This window comes from Geospiza fortis, unplaced genomic scaffold (assembly GCF_000277835.1).
Source record: "Geospiza fortis unplaced genomic scaffold, GeoFor_1.0 scaffold154, whole genome shotgun sequence".
Lineage (NCBI taxonomy): Eukaryota > Metazoa > Chordata > Aves > Passeriformes > Thraupidae > Geospiza > Geospiza fortis.
This window is the reverse complement of record NW_005054397.1, coordinates 1,614,675-1,631,135: the sequence shown is the minus strand read 5'-3', so window position 1 is coordinate 1,631,135 and position 16,461 is coordinate 1,614,675. Positions and strand designations below refer to the sequence as shown.

Below are 16,461 nucleotides of genomic sequence, written 5' to 3'. Positions count from 1 at the left end.
GATCGGCTACAGAAGCAGGTCCCAACAAGCATCTGCTCATTTCCTTAACCACTGCAATAATACGTATGCTAACAACATTAAAGATGTACTATATTAACTCAGTTATTACAAGCCAAAACCAGCAGCTGTTATAAAAATCTCACCAAAGAGAAAACCATCTTGTGCACTCGTTTCTTTTTATTGTATTGTAAAGCTCAGGGATCACTAGGAAGCTTTCTAGCCAGTCATAAAACTAAAGACATCATCCCATTTTATTCCTGCACTAAACAGAGATAAGAAACAAGTCCATTATTTAATAAAAAATTGGGCTGAGGGAAAAAGAGCCAGCTCAAGTGTACAGTTTAATAAAAATAATAACAAATGTTTTGTAAGGATTGTCACTTGACCATTTGCTGTTGACCAGAGTGAGAATATGCAAGTACATGGTAGAGATACTTGTCCATGGTAGAGAATCTGCCACCTTTCTCTGGGCTTTCAGCTACACTAGCCGTATTTGTTACATTAACCACTGACTATTTTTATTCCTTTCATTTCAGAAAGTACTCTTTATATACTTTCCCTTAATGTGGCTATCTATCGGTGCCTTTTCATGACAACAGCATTTGAGTGTAGTCCTCAGAAAATTGTGTGGGCTTACATTGATCCTGAATGACCCTTGAATTTAGTTCTACTCACTCATGCCTTTCTGCATAGTAAAACACAGGGACAATTGCCACCCCACAGCTGATGTGTAAAGCATGCATCTTGTGCAGTTGAATTAAATAATATTTGCACAATATCTTGGGATCTAAGTATTGAAATTAAAAATAGCAACGTATTTGTAGTCAACTGCTGGCTTTCTATGAAATCACTCTGTGGAAAATTTAAGCACTATGAAGCTTGATGACATATGACCACAATTTTCATCTAATTTACTTAGTCCTGTAGTAATTTAACTGATCTCAATGTGGTTAAAGTAAATATGCATTGAAATAAGGAAAGCAGAATAAGGCTCTTTGTTGTTTCTGCCACAGGAATCTGCTAAGCTTTATGGCCTACCATTAAGAATGGAATTTCCACATCTGTCATTGCACAAAACATATATCTTAAAACTCTACCTTGAGATCCAAATGAAGAATGTACATTTGGTGCATGTACTGAATTCCCTTGCAGATCTGTTTTATGAACGAGATTGTATCCATCTCTGTCAAATTGTAGTTTTCGTCAATAATTCGGTCAAATAACTCTCCTCCTTCCACACTGAGGAGAAAAAGACAATAAAGCAATGACCAAGTTCAAATCCCATCCCATACAGTAACACTAATGCAGAAAATACACTATTGACTATTTTTATCATTCACAGTCAAGTTCAGTAAGATGAGCTTGTACTTTAATCTGAACTTTGTGAAATCTGAGTTCTGATGCATACTGGCCTGAACCTCTTCAAGGCCTAAGAGTCCAGTCTCTCATCCATTGAAAACCATGAACATCTTGAAATTTAATATTATGCTGTCTTGAGTTCTCATTTTGGACCAGTGAAATTAATGATGTTCCATGGAAAACCAAGACAACATGATGGAGAATCTGCATTTAAATCTGTGGTCTCTTCCCTCTGAGTTTAAGAGGGACAGGATCCAAAAGGTCAATCTCAAACTATCTAAAGTCAACAAAATTTACTTAATTTCTCTTCACATTTCAGTATGCCTCTAGCTTATCTGCTCATAGGTGCACAGATATTTTTCTTTTGCAATATGTTAATCATATAGACCAAATTCAGAGGACTATCTGAGAATGTCCAGAATAGTCAAATTCACCTAACTTTGAACCCTTCTGCCACACATTTCAATGTTTTAGTTTTGGCCTTTTTGGCTTCCTTAAGACAGCATCTGCTTAACTTGAGCTTAAGGCAGGTATTTTGTGCCTAATTAGCCCGATAACCCGGCATACAAAGCAGGTTTGTCCTTTCAGGCACCCAATATAAGGATTAGGGACAACACCCACATCTGGCTCCTTTGGTGTAAGATGTCTTCTTGTTTGCCTCCCAGAATAGGAGATATTCTAAGAGGTTTGTTTCTTGGCTGACACAAATTAAAGTATTAAATTAAAGATAAGATATGTAACACAACTCTATCTTCAATTGGAGCAGTTGCTTTACAGCATCAGGAGTGTGGCAGACTACTGGAAAAAATGCAAAAATGGCTGCATGGGAAAACTTTTCTCTTAAAATCCCTTTTTTTCCTGTTGTTCATGAGAACATATATGTGTTTTCTACCTGTAAGAAGCTCTATTTCTCATTTCAGAAGAAAGCAAGAAGGAAATTGACAATTCTAGCAAAAGCAATAAACACAGAAAGGAAAAGACAAGAACACACTTACTATTCCATGACGAGTACAATATCATTTTTAGATTCAAAAGCATCATATAGCTGGATGAGGTTGACGTGATTCAGCTGGTTCATGACATTGATTTCATTTTTTACTTCATCCTGTAAAGAGCCATGAATATTGCTTCAGATACTTTTTTCCTGGGGAGGGTATGTTTGAAGCAAATCTACATAATCTTCATGTTTTCTCTCGTGGTAACCAAACTCAGGGCTCCTGCTGCAGTAGATGTCAAAGCTATAGGAACTAATGGGCTGAACTCAGAGCCTGAGTGGGGTTGTTTCAGTGATAAGGTATTTACTGGAAAAGGAAGGGGAGAGCCCTCATGGACAAGAGGCAGGGTTCCAGGGATGTAAAGGAAAAAAGATAAACAGAAGGGGATTTTGTTCAAACAGCTGTAGGTGTACAAAATCAAGTTGAGAGAAGTCCAGGACAGTCTTCAAAACCTAACTTGGCAGTCAGAGGAGGGAGACTAGTACCTCCATTCAACCCAACTATTTTAGACATGCTGAATGATGATGTCAGTCTCTCTCCATTCACCATAAAAGGGTTCTTAGAGATCAGCTTGGCCACAGCTATACCTTAGCAACCCAAGTTACCTGAGACAAATCCCACTCTTGAATGCCCTTAATGACACCCATGTCGCACAAAGGATGTCATGCATGTCTTTCTAGTGAAATCCAGTCCCAGATGGCTGAGAGGTTGCAGAACAGCCCAGACTAATTCCTCTCATCTGCATTTGTGTTGATGTCAGGTGCCCAGATCACGTCTGCTATCAGCATAGCCCCCACTGACATCAAGTCATTGCAGCAAAGGCTACAGTGTGCTTGGGAGGGAATACGCTATGTCACAGGCCTGACAAATGTTTTTACCATTAAAGAAAACACGACTAGAATTAGCAACAGAAAGGAAAAAATAATATAACATTTAAAAGAAACAGAAAACACCCCAAAAAATAGTACTTTGATGAGCTATTGGAAGTTTTGGAGGAGAAGGGAAATAGAACTGTAACTAATGGTATTGCAGCAGGTCCTATGAGTGTGATGGCTTGTGAGACACTTGGTCATGGTCTGCTGCGTAGCTGAAGAACAGTGTGTGATCCACTGGGGAACAAAAGACTAATATAATTTTCCACCAACCTTCTGTTTTGGACCTTGTGCTTTTATAATTTTGGCTGCCAGCTTGAGACCTGTTGCTTTCTCTTCACATTTGTGCACTTGCCCAAAACGCCCTCTAAGAAAAAGGAGAAACAATCATCCAGTGGTACAGGTGTCAACTCTGAGTGTAAACTACACTATGAATAACGATAAATTATCCTCTCCCTACTGGCTTTCATTTCAATTCCTCTGTTGTTGCTATTTTGTTGTGTAGATTGTACTTGCTACTACTCATTTAGACACATCAGCATCACACAGTGCTCTATCCGGTACTATCCCACTTGTATGATTCACTATACTCACCTCATAACCTGCAATGACTAATCCCAGGAAAGGCAAGGATATACTGTAAGGATAATGGCTTACTTCTGTGCACCATCTGCCCCTCTCCATCACATCATTCTCCTCCATGGGAGGGTTGTGTTTTCTTGATGATACAGAGCCTTATCCAAGAATATGCTGCCATGAAAATTACAATATCCCACTCTCCTAAACAATGACAGCACGAGAGATAAGTAACTCCATGGCCTATCAGATCAGCCTGTTAATCTATCTGAAAATAAGAATGTGTTTTCAGGGGTGAGACTCACTGAGAGGAAGAAGACTACAATATGTGCCTACATACTGCTGACTGTAATTTGAGGTAAAGTATTTCAGCATCCTAGGAGCCCTGTCATAAAGCCTGAGGGCATCTGGCTGGCCTAGAACAATGCCAAACACAGGCCAATACTGCTGGTGCCAAATAGCAAGCCAAAATTCACCCTCACTATAAAACCAGCCTCCTCGTTTCGTCCCTCTATAAAGCCCTTTAAGAGCTTAGGCTTTCATGACTTCAGCTCTAGTGGGGCATGTTGCCTCCATTCACCTCCCAGGGTGCTTGGCTGTAAATTTGTGCCTTGCTTTCCAAGTTGATTTACTACACCAGACTTACCCTCCCAGAATTTCATCCTTGTTGACATTATAATAATTGCTGATCCCCACCCTTTTGGCTGAGACAATCCGGTGATCAAATGGTGCTGGTGGAGTAGGAATATCATCTAAAAAAGACAAAACCAACAGAGAGCATATGAGCGGTCACATGCAGTGCTTGTCTATCCCATATTTTAGTTCCTCTTTTCCCCAGATAAGTTCATTTAAGAACTGAATACACTTACTGTAAGCTTTATAGACAGGTCTTTCTCTATTATTGAACAAGGGTTTTATTCCAGAAGCTCTGGCTCAGAAAAAGAGGTTGTTGTTGGGGAGCTACACTACTGAGACAAGGACTCCTTTTTTTAAGTTATTGTCTTTCATACAACAGTTGGGAGAGGCAAAGTGAAGACCACTGGACTACGCCAATGTAGCTTCATACTCACAAGGGGCCTCTGCAATTCAGCCTAATCTCTGATTTTTAAAAATATTTTTTCCTCCTCAGGGGCTGTTAGTAGGCGAGTATGTACTGTAACTCCCCGATGGGGTAGGAAGAGAAACAACTCTCCTGCAGGCCCAGCTAAGAGAGGCTATTTCCTAGCTTTTGGTGTTGACAGTGAAGAATCCCCTTCTCAACTGACTGACAAAACTTGTCCTTCTCCACAGTGTGGTCATCACCTTTAAAGATCACATTTAGAGCTTGTGCACATGAGGGAGTTTCACCTTGGCGGACAGCACTTGGGGTTTCCAGTATGCCTCAGGACACAAGGAAACTCTCATATGTTGCTCTGAAGAATTTCTGTCCTTAAAAAAAGATGGCAGATAGAAGGTAAAGAGGGGCACAGAGGAGGAATGGTTCCCAACATTGCACTGCAGCAGCTATGGAGTTTTGGCAGGTCTCGGGTGTTACTCTCTGGACCTCCACATGCTGGACCTTTCTGCCATCCTGATGTCAAAATCCCTGCTGGAGACCAGCCCTCCATGCCTAATTTGGACTTTTTGCAGGCAGTTGTGGCTTCAATTTCATACCCAAGTTGTTTTTCATTTGATTGATACTCCTGAGAGTGACCTTTGGCTGACCAAGGTGACAAATACTTCTTCAACCATCTGGGAGGGCTACAGCCCCAGTGTTTCAATATGAGCTCTCTGGTTTGGAATGCCAGCTCCTTTTTGTGTGAGGTTTGTTGAGCAATTTTAAAACCATTCATTACTCCAGTGAAAATGATCAAAAACACAAACAAGAAACCCCACGACAGCATGTAGCTGGCAGGAACACTTTGGTCATTAATGTGGCAGTAGATTGTCCTTATTCACAGTGAATGTCCATTTTTCCAGGACACCAGCTGTGTACCTAGATTTTTTTCTTGACAGTGTTAATAACTTACATGGTCAGGAAGTTAGTTCATGGTCAAGGAATTGTGAAAAGCTGGGGCTTCTGGAAGTTTGCCACCTACTTGGGATTCTGCAGAGTTTGAATTGCACTACTGTAAGTATGAGTCTTTGCACGTTACTGAGACCCAAAAAATGCCAAGAAAACCTCTAACCTAAGGAAAAATTTGACTCTAACAGAAACTCCATCAGCACCAGCATGTAAGTGACAGAAGAAAATGTATTTCTGAAAGCTCAGCTAAAAACATTACCAAACTTTGGGCAAGGAAATATTCTTTTAAAGACGCCAGACTGCTTTTCCAAACTATGTTTAAGTTTTTGCCTTCAAGATGTTCCCCTTGACAGACCCTCTATTTTTCTTTTCCTGCAAACCAGAGATGTTTCCCTGTTCAAGAACAATTTCCTACTGCAGATCAAAGATGCTCCAACAGAGACACTATAACCTTAACATCATTCATAAAAATCTCCCAGAGCTCACAACAGTTTATGGATTTTAAAGTTTTAGTGTATTATCTCCTGTTTGCTGCTACAAAAACCTAGCACAAACCTGTAATAAATGTTTCCCTCCCACACTCTCCCCCCTTTCCCAAAGCAGATAAATTCATCTTGAGTCTTGTGTATGCACATGCACACTCATATATTTCCAAGCCTTTCAGGACACCTCCTCACATGCCATAATTTCATTTACAGGAATAGCCACTGAAATTCTCAAGATGGAGGTCTAATATTAGAAATCTCTGCCGCACCATGGTGAACACTGCTTCAAAGTTTAGTGTGTGAGCACCATTTATCTGACTGTTTAACAGCATAATTCAGGCTTACACACAAAAGTCTGTATTTCTTTACTTTATAGCCTGCAGTTGTTCTCACTTCAGATTACAATAGTATGAATATGAGCAAGCTGGTTTTTCAGGCTATGTCCACAGCACTGCAGATTCCCTGTTAACACACATTCTTAACACTTCCTTAGGGTGACCAAGTTTGCCACACCTGATATAATTTCTCCCTCCACTCTACACTTAGGGATTTTAGTTCTTTTGTTAAAAGAAGAGGGAGAGACAATAGTGTTAGTGGAGTAGTTGTGGCAGAAGCAAATTAATTTTGAATAATTTCTGACAGAGCAGAAGCCTCTAATATGAAAGCAAGCAGAATCATGTTACTTCTCATCAGCTTAAGATGCAGCCCATGAAAAACTGTTTCTCATCTGAGCTACCATGCACATATTTTTCCCCTACTCATTAGAATCACAAAATCCTTCTCTTCTACAGATCTCTGTCTCTGTTCATCACCGTAATACCAGGGGAATCAAATGCTTTGCCTTTAAGATACTTCCTTTAAGAGCTTTTTATAGTTTTACATATGCCATCAGCACTTTCTGCAACTACTCTGCTCTTTTTGTTGTCATCCTTGACAAGACTTTCATCATGCACTTAATTCTCACTTCTACTACTATGCTCAAACTGGCAGGTCTGCCCAGGGATTGAACTAGAATTTCCTGTACCTTTTTCACAGCGTTTACACCTGCAAGGACAAAACATGGTATTAGTGCAGAATACACTTAAAGCAGAGCAACTTTAGAAACATAGGTGAAAAACGCCTACACAGATATTGCATTCAAATAACATTAAGCTACTTTGTTTCATGGTGTAAAATTAACTGGTTTAATATTCACATTGAGAAATAAAAATGGCCCTTAAATGAATCATGACAGCAAAATGTTTCTCAGTTACTGAAAACCTCACCTGAGGTCTTCTAAACTTGACATTAGGCTATCAATCTCGCCTTTAAAGGAAAGGGAGAGCACCGAAATTCCCCTTTGTTCATACAGGTTCCTGAGGGCTTAAACCTGTTTTTCCCTGAAAGGCTATATATTAAACCCAGCAAAGATAGAATTGCAGTACACAAATTAATTAGGTCAATTGCCTGGGTAAATTTTAATTTTTTTAATTATTATTTTTTATTAATTGTTATTATTTTATTTAAACATTTTCATGTTGTCTTTTAAATTACTACAGTTGCAGTAAGTTAATTCCCAGTTGGAAGATGGCCTAATCTATTTTGCTGATGTTATATGACATTGAAGTATATAAACAGAACCATTGGGGAATTCTCCTCAGAGATAAAGAATAGCATAACGTAATTCCCATGTTCCTAACATATCTCCCAAGTAAACAACCACAGCACACTGCTAATACCATGTGTGATGGATTGTTTGCCTGTCTTTTTTAAGAGTATAATTTCACTTAGATCAGAGATATAAACATATTTTTCACTTTTGTATTAGGCTAAATTTTCACCAATATTTGTATTAATCAGCCACTTTGACTTGAAACTCGAACTACACATTTTTCTGAAGCAAAGGTCTCTTCAGAATGTGTAGTTTCAGTTTCAGACCTTACCTTCCCTCTGATACCTCTTCATCATAACTTTGTTCTGCCTCATCTTCCTTTTGGGAAGGAGCTGGTGCTTCCTCAGCACCTTTTTCACTCTTATCAGCATTTTCCTTCCCTTCACTCTCTTTCTCCTCTTGTTGTTCCTCAAGTGCATCTTCAGGCACTTGATGTTCCTTCTTCTCCTCAGTTGCTGGGGACTCACTCTCTATCTCCAATAGTGTTAGTGGAGTAGTTGTGGCAGAAGCAAATTAATTTTGAATAATTTCTGACAGAGCAGAAGCCTCTAATATGAAAGCAAGCAGAATCGTGTTACTTCTCATCAGCTTAAGATGCAGCCCATGAAAAACTGTTTCTCATCTGAGCTACCATGCACATATTTTTCCCCTACTCATTAGAATCACAAAATCCTTCTCTTCTACAGATCTCTGTCTCTGTTCATCACCGTAATACCAGGGGAATCAAATGCTTTGCCTTTAAGATACTTCCTTTAAGAGCTTTTTATAGTTTTACATATGCCATCAGCACTTTCTGCAACTACTCTGCTCTTTTTGTTGTCATCCTTGACAAGACTTTCATCATGCACTTAATTCTCACTTCTACTACTATGCTCAAACTGGCAGGTCTGCCCAGGGATTGAACTAGAATTTCCTGTACCTTTTTCACAGCGTTTACACCTGCAAGGACAAAACATGGTATTAGTGCAGAATACACTTAAAGCAGAGCAACTTTAGAAACATAGGTGAAAAACGCCTACACAGATATTGCATTCAAATAACATTAAGCTACTTTGTTTCATGGTGTAAAATTAACTGGTTTAATATTCACATTGAGAAATAAAAATGGCCCTTAAATGAATCATGACAGCAAAATGTTTCTCAGTTACTGAAAACCTCACCTGAGGTCTTCTAAACTTGACATTAGGCTATCAATCTCGCCTTTAAAGGAAAGGGAGAGCACCGAAATTCCCCTTTGTTCATACAGGTTCCTGAGGGCTTAAACCTGTTTTTCCCTGAAAGGCTATATATTAAACCCAGCAAAGATAGAATTGCAGTACACAAATTAATTAGGTCAATTGCCTGGGTAAATTTTAATTTTTTTAATTATTATTTTTTATTAATTGTTATTATTTTATTTAAACATTTTCATGTTGTCTTTTAAATTACTACAGTTGCAGTAAGTTAATTCCCAGTTGGAAGATGGCCTAATCTATTTTGCTGATGTTATATGACATTGCAGTATATAAACAGAACCATTGGGGAATTCTCCTCAGAGATAAAGAATAGCATAACGTAATTCCCATGTTCCTAACATATCTCCCAAGTAAACAACCACAGCACACTGCTAATACCATGTGTGATGGATTGTTTGCCTGTCTTTTTTAAGAGTATAATTTCACTTAGATCAGAGATATAAACATATTTTTCACTTTTGTATTAGGCTAAATTTTCACCAATATTTGTATTAATCAGCCACTTTGACTTGAAACTTGAACTACACATTTTTCTGAAGCAAAGGTCTCTTCAGAATGTGTAGTTTCAGTTTCAGACCTTACCTTCCCTCTGATACCTCTTCATCATAACTTTGTTCTGCCTCATCTTCCTTTTGGGAAGGAGCTGGTGGTTCCTCAGCACCTTTTTCACTCTTATCAGCATTTTCCTTCCCTTCACTCTCTTTCTCCTCTTGTTGTTCCTCAAGTACATCTTCAGGCACTTGATGTTCCTTCTTCTCCTCAGTTGCTGGGGACTCACTCTCTATCTCCTGCACAGTTAGTTTTTGACAAGCATCATCAACAGCATCTTCTTCCTGCTGCTTTTCTGGAGTGAAGGACTCCTGAAAAGAGTTTCTCCTATATTCATAATGGCTTTCTAAAGACAGACTTTCTTGTTTCTCCTCTAAATCTTCAGTATGAAACTCGGGAGGATCCACTTCAAGAAGAAGGGAGCTTTCCCTCTTGGCATTTTCCTTGTTAAGCTTATCAACTTCCTCTTCCTGAGAGCAGGATTGACTCTGCTGGATGTCCCCATCTATAAGAGATTGCAAAGTAATCTGTCAGTGGTTTTCTGATAGTCAGCAACAGTATTAAAGTAGGGCTGCACACTTAGCATAACATCTGTTGAATTTTGTGCTAGGTATTTGTTTTCCTCTCCCACCTTCAAGGTCAGTACAAGTGTCTCCTGGCCAAGAGAAGACTTATTTAAAACTGGGATTTCATGGGTCCCAAATGCTTTCTTTGAGATACAGCACTAGAAAATGTTTCTCTCACTCGAAGTTATTGTCAGCGAAGTCAAGGTTGACAATTCAACTCCTGATGCAAAAGACTTTCTTGAGCAGTTGGATACCCGGTGCTCACTCATGCTGATGAACACACATGTAACTCAAGCAACTTCACTGGAGTTGCTCAGAAAAGTCATGGCTTTTTCTGTGTTATTTCTTAGGAGCTAGAAATTGATCAGAGAAAAAAGTAGTCTAACCTGTTGAATCTGGCGGCTTCTTTTCTTTTGTTTCTGTTTCACTGAAATGTGACTTTTCTTTGATGACCTGTGAAGAAGGCAATTGACATATTAGTGAATTTATACACTGCACATGTTGTATCGGTCCTCATGAAATCACAGCCTGATTTTTTTTTTATCAAATGCAAATACTCTGTGTTCTAACTCACACATTTCCTATAAATGATAGTCTTTATTTTAATCACTACAAGCCAATTGAATTGATAGCAGTGCAAAGCAAGAGAAATTGTCTTGGTTGTAATCAGCATCACTGTTGCCATAAAAACAGCCTAAAAAAGATTAGGACTGAACCTCAGAGACTAAACCAGAGAAGCATCCAGGAATCAGCTGGATGCTTCAGGCATCATCTGCCCTAGCTTTTGCTGTTAAAAAACTAGGTTAAACCAAATCTCGGAAAATTTAATATTCTAGGAAAATGTTCGGTAACAATCTTACTGGCACTTATCAAAAAGTTCCTTGCTGTTTAATCAGTATTTGGTAATGACTTCTTTAATGATGCAACAATTTATTAAGGGCTGACTGAGACATGACCAGGAATCGGAGCATAAAAGCCATAACTTCAGCTTGCGTCCTTCTTTTACTTACATTTTACAATGTTGCAGTGACATCTAGAGGTGCTTCATACCAATCCGGGTCCTCATAAAACCCCCGGAATTCCTGTTACCTTTGTGGATATTAACTCCTGTTTCTATGCTATGTGCTCCGTGTGTTTTTTCCTGGTCACTCAGAGACTTGCCAGAAGGTGACCACAGTACAACATGGTTCGGTGCTCCTTTTTTCACCTTCTTCCTCTCACAATGCTATGAAACTGGCACCATTATTACTATTATTAGATCCACATGGTGTGAAAAATGCTTTCACCTCAAAATATTTTCCAGAGGGGCTACCAGCTAAAGCATTATTGTACATATCAGGCACTTAATATTGTACAAGCTCAGGCACTTAATTTTGAGTGACTTAACCATGTGATCAGTCCCACAGCCCTGGGCACCAACCAGTCCTTTACGAGACATTTGTTCTGGTAGGTCCTCCACATTTTTTTATGCTTTATTTTTTTATTTTAATTTCATCAGGCTTTAGAGAAAATAGGCACAAAATCAAAGCAAAGTGTATCCGCTATAAACAGAGTTCAAGGGAAAGGAAATTCCACGAGAAGCCAAAAGAGTTGAGACAAACTGGATGTAACTGCATGGATGGATTTCAACAGGGATTGTTCAGAAAATCTTGATCCACAAGGGACAAGGAAAATGTAATACAAGCATAAGACCTGAGACTGACAATTATTTTGGATGCAGTTTGTCCCAGGAAGTTGCAGGCCATAAAACGAGAAAGGCCACAATACAACCAACAAGGTAAATACCTTTGAAATATAAATCGGACCCTTGTTCCCACAGAACTTAAATATAATGTAATGTTGCCAGACAGAACACAGGGAATCAACCAATGCCGTAAAAAGCACTAAAAAAAAAAATAGGGAAAAGCCGCAGACTTATTTATTCTGCACTGTGTTGGCAATTAGTAATGCACTCGCATTCCTGTAAGTATGTCAGCCTCTCTGTGCCACTGAGAACATCAGCTCTGATCAAACACAGTCAGCTGAGCAAATAACCAGAGAAATGGCCTTCAAGCTCTTTGAAGCATGAGGCCAGATTTCACTTCTGCATTCAGAATTAATTGCAGACACACAGTACTTCCAACTAAAAATTGCTGTAGTTTGCAGGTGTGAAATACAGAAGCCAGCTTTTGAAAATCCATCTAGTGGAAGGAACACTGGACAGTGCTGAATACCTGAGACTGCCAGGCCATTACATAAATTACTACTCTGTTTATTCAACCATCATTTTTGATCTCTGACATTTCAAAAGCAGATGGGGACTTCATACAAATTTGAATTTTAAAAAAATAATACAAATTAAATATTTACTGATATCCATCAGAATCAATTTGCAATAAATATAGGGGCAAGAGTGCTCTAGAGTAAGAAATACAGCTATAAGGACTAGATATTGAAATAACTGTAAATACATGAGCAGTCTATACATGAACAACCCAGTTTTCTACACATTTTGCTGTTTGTAGAAACATGTGACTTCAACTTGTCAAATCTTGACCTGGCAATAAAAACAAGACCTTTTGCCCATTATTTCTTCCCTCTAAAGGGTGGGGGCTCACCAAGTTCTCTGGACTTGCCAGAAGTCAATGTATCCTTCCTATCCCAGCCACAGGCTGTACAAAGACCTCCTCGTGGTTTGTCAGGAGCATGTGTGACGTCCAGCCCCAGGCAGCTGAGCAGCTGCTCTGAGAGCCCACAATTCCCAAAAGCCATCACACTCTTTGAAAATCTCATCTGAAAGGTGTGGTGGCTTGTTAAAGACATCTATCCCACCTAATTACTCTTCATACCACCCCTCTTCCCTCAGTCTGTTAGAACTTTCTTAAGGGTCTTTATAACTTAATCCCTAATAATATCATATTTATTTATGCATTATTCTTCGCAAACTTATGTAACATGACTTTTTCCAGTCCGTAATTTCTGAAATTACAGTAATCAATATTTCTTAGTAGAAAACATTTTTTCCCTTTCTTTAGTGACTTGAATATGTAAAATCAGGTAAATGGCACTACAGTAATTTTTCCAAGTCGTAGAAGCCAAAAGTGGCACATTTTTGTCTTGCTGGGGGGGGGGGGGAGGATAAGGGGATAAGCTTTTATTTCACAAAAGCTTAAACATCAAAGTTAGTGTTGTGACCCTGTAAAGTATACCACAGCAAAAATGTGTCTGTATCTACAAAATTTTGTATTGTGTCTTCAAAAATATGTTTTCTAGACTTAAACATATTATTTCATAGAGTAGTGCCAGACCCTAAGTAAGAGAAACAGAATAAAAGCCCAGGTGAAGATAAAGAACAATGTGAGATAGTCCAGAGGCTGAAATTTCAGTACAGACCAATGAAAAAAAAAAAAGCATTTGGAAATTTGGAAATTATTTAAATTGACTTTAGAAACCTGCAGAAATCAAGAAAAAGCAGTAATATATAAATATAATAGATTCTAATTGAAATTTCAAATGCAGCAAGAAATTAATGTCTTTTATAGACATCTGACTCCTTTTTAATGAGTCCTACATGGTTAAATTCCTTCTTTATACTGCAGCAGTCCCGCCTTTGGAATGTTTTTTTAGCTAACTTTCAGATTTTTTTATTCACCTAATAAAACTCTTTGATTCTTTTTTTCCTACTGCAAAAATTTTTGTAATGAATGGCCTCATGAAGCAACCTCAAGCATTCAGTTAGAGGTCCTTTATCACCCCACCACATTTCATTTTATACCAAGACATTATCCTCAGCTTCCATCTCCCAGTACAAAGACACAAACCTAGGTTTGCATGTGCCTAAACCACACTTTAGCTGTGTCACCTTCTCATATTCTTGATAGTTTGCAGAGCTGTATTATGGCAATATAACCTGGTTTGGTGTAAGATCTGATCACCATTTATTTATCAAAATTATTAAGTTACTTGAGGTTTGCAATTAATCAGTTTCCCTCACAGCCAGAACTCAGCCATGGGTTTTACCTCTAAAGGTGCTCCCAGTATCGCTGAGGGCGTTCCCAGTATCTCCTCAGTAGTTCCCAGGAGAGTGTAGAACACAACGCAGAGACCTTGGGAAAACCACGTGCGTGGTGATGCCTCCTGTGCCATCCACCAAAGCTGGAATCCATCCCCACCTGCCCTTTCGTGTTCCTCTTCAATACACAGACCTTCCTCTCCTCTCAGCAGTGTAAAATATTCAGTGAGAGTATTTTTGAAACAAACTTATAAATGCTAAAAACCACACACATGGGAATTCTGCTTCTGTTGGAAGGTGGTACATCTGCTTACATATCATTATTTTTTTGGTACACTATAACAACTGCTGCTACCTTCAGGCAAAGATTTTTGACTCCTTTATGATTTTTATAGAGCTCCTTGAACTAGATAAAGAAATCATTCTTCTATGAAATCTAAACTCACTCTACAAGCATCTTCTAATCACACACAAAAAATAAGCTCGGAACCATGAGAACCATGATTACCTCAATATGAAATACAAGAGAAGTTTTATGTGACCTGCTGCTTTGAAAATACATAGGTAATGAGGCAACAACCTTTGCATGAAAAAATCCCTCAGAACAGCATCATCCTAGAGAGGGAAGAAGCTGAAAATCAGTCAAGACAAAGCATTGTCCGTTCCCCACTGAAGTTTGCTGTGCTGGAGAAGCTGTGGCTATCCTGTTTCAAATGGATGCTTACTTCTACCACGCCATTCTTGTCAAAAGAGGGGATCTTACCCTGTGGAGTAGAAAAGGCTTTCATGTCATGCAGCCAGACTCCCAACAGAGCCTGTGGCCTCAGCGAAGATGCAACAGGTTGCACTAACAGTGACAGGTTGATTCTAAATATCTTCACTTTTGTCTTGAGGTCCAGTCACTGTCACTTAACAGAGGATTATCAGACCTAAGAAGGCCTTTGGAGGTAGATTGTTTAACTCCAATTGACTGGTTTACTTTTAATGTTTCTGGAATGTACGGAGGCCTGTAATAATCACCGACAAATCTGAGGCTACCAAGACACCCACTAGGACCAGACCACTCAGCGTTACCTGGCTTTGACATGTCCTCTCACTGCCTTTGGGAAATAAAATCAACCAGTCGCTGCTGGTTTTGAGTTTTTCATCTGAACAAATAAGGGGCAACATCAGGCAAGCACAAGTACTGGAGAATTCAGCTGCTTTTCTTACCAACACATTGGACAGTCTCACATCTATCCTTTCCATATACTGCTCAATTTCCTCACCTGTGTGTTGACTGACAGGGTGCACGTGTGCCTCAAATGCACCTGTGCCATAACCCTAAAAGTCTTCCACGTGCTACTCTTTACATTTTTACCGTTACTATTAAATAGGACACCCTCCTAAGTGGGTTCCACAATTGTCACAACGTGACACAGGAGAAAAAAAATCCATCTCGAAAGCAAAATCACTGGCCGATCTTTTTAACTGTGGGGATAAATCACACACTTGTCAAAATTCTCAGGCAATTTTTTTTAATTACAGTATCAGTTAAGTAGCCTTACTGTAAAGAGAGTATTTCTCAATTTAACTAACCCAGCTGATCTAAGCAGGCAATGGTATGGATGGCAAACACCTTCAGACTCCATGAACTGCCCATCCTAAGCTTTTCTCCAAAATCACACAGTGGGGAGAGTTCCATCCAAAGGGTTATAGACTTAAGAAATCATCTCCAACAGCTTTGATGACTCACTTTGAATTTGACTCCAGAAATGAGGTTTCCTAAAAATTCATTTAACAGGAAGGGGGTTTGGGTTGTGGGGAAAGACCTGCTTGGGGCTTTTTAAATTTTCCCTTTATAGACAGACCATGGTTCTGTGGCACCTCACCATGCAGAACCCCACTACTGGAATGGGGTGGGGCTCATTCCAGGCTCTGCTGGGTCCACCCATCTCCATTCCTTCTCACTGCTGCATGTGTATGCAAAACCCAGGATGCTGCCAGGATGGCACCAAATTAGTTGTGTTTCAGAGCAGTCATCCTTGTAATTAAAACTCAGTGTGGTGCAGACGCCTCATTTAGTTGCAATGGCACTCTCCCGCCAGAGGAAATAGTCAGGCATGGTACCCCTACACCTTCTGATAGGGGCTGAGATGAGTCATTACCAGAAAGCTGCTCAAATGTCTAGGATATCT

At 39.3% G+C, this 16,461-nt stretch overlaps 1 protein-coding gene across 1 annotated transcript in view; it reads right to left on the bottom strand.

The window, feature by feature from the left end:
• The window catches only part of MYLK4 (myosin light chain kinase family member 4), a 31,502-nt gene that overhangs the window by 8,796 nt on the left and 6,245 nt on the right, over positions 1–16,461 (bottom strand). Inside the window, exons 2-8 of the mRNA XM_005425834.2 lie at positions 10,680–10,746; positions 9,761–10,232; positions 8,863–8,882; positions 4,449–4,554; positions 3,500–3,593; positions 2,355–2,464; positions 1,098–1,239 (exon numbers count right to left, since the gene is read on the bottom strand). Of these exons, the coding sequence (XP_005425891.1) occupies positions 1,098–1,239; positions 2,355–2,464; positions 3,500–3,593; positions 4,449–4,554; positions 8,863–8,882; positions 9,761–10,232; positions 10,680–10,746 (1,011 nt within the window). The remainder of the gene's footprint in view (positions 1–1,097; positions 1,240–2,354; positions 2,465–3,499; positions 3,594–4,448; positions 4,555–8,862; positions 8,883–9,760; positions 10,233–10,679; positions 10,747–16,461) is intronic.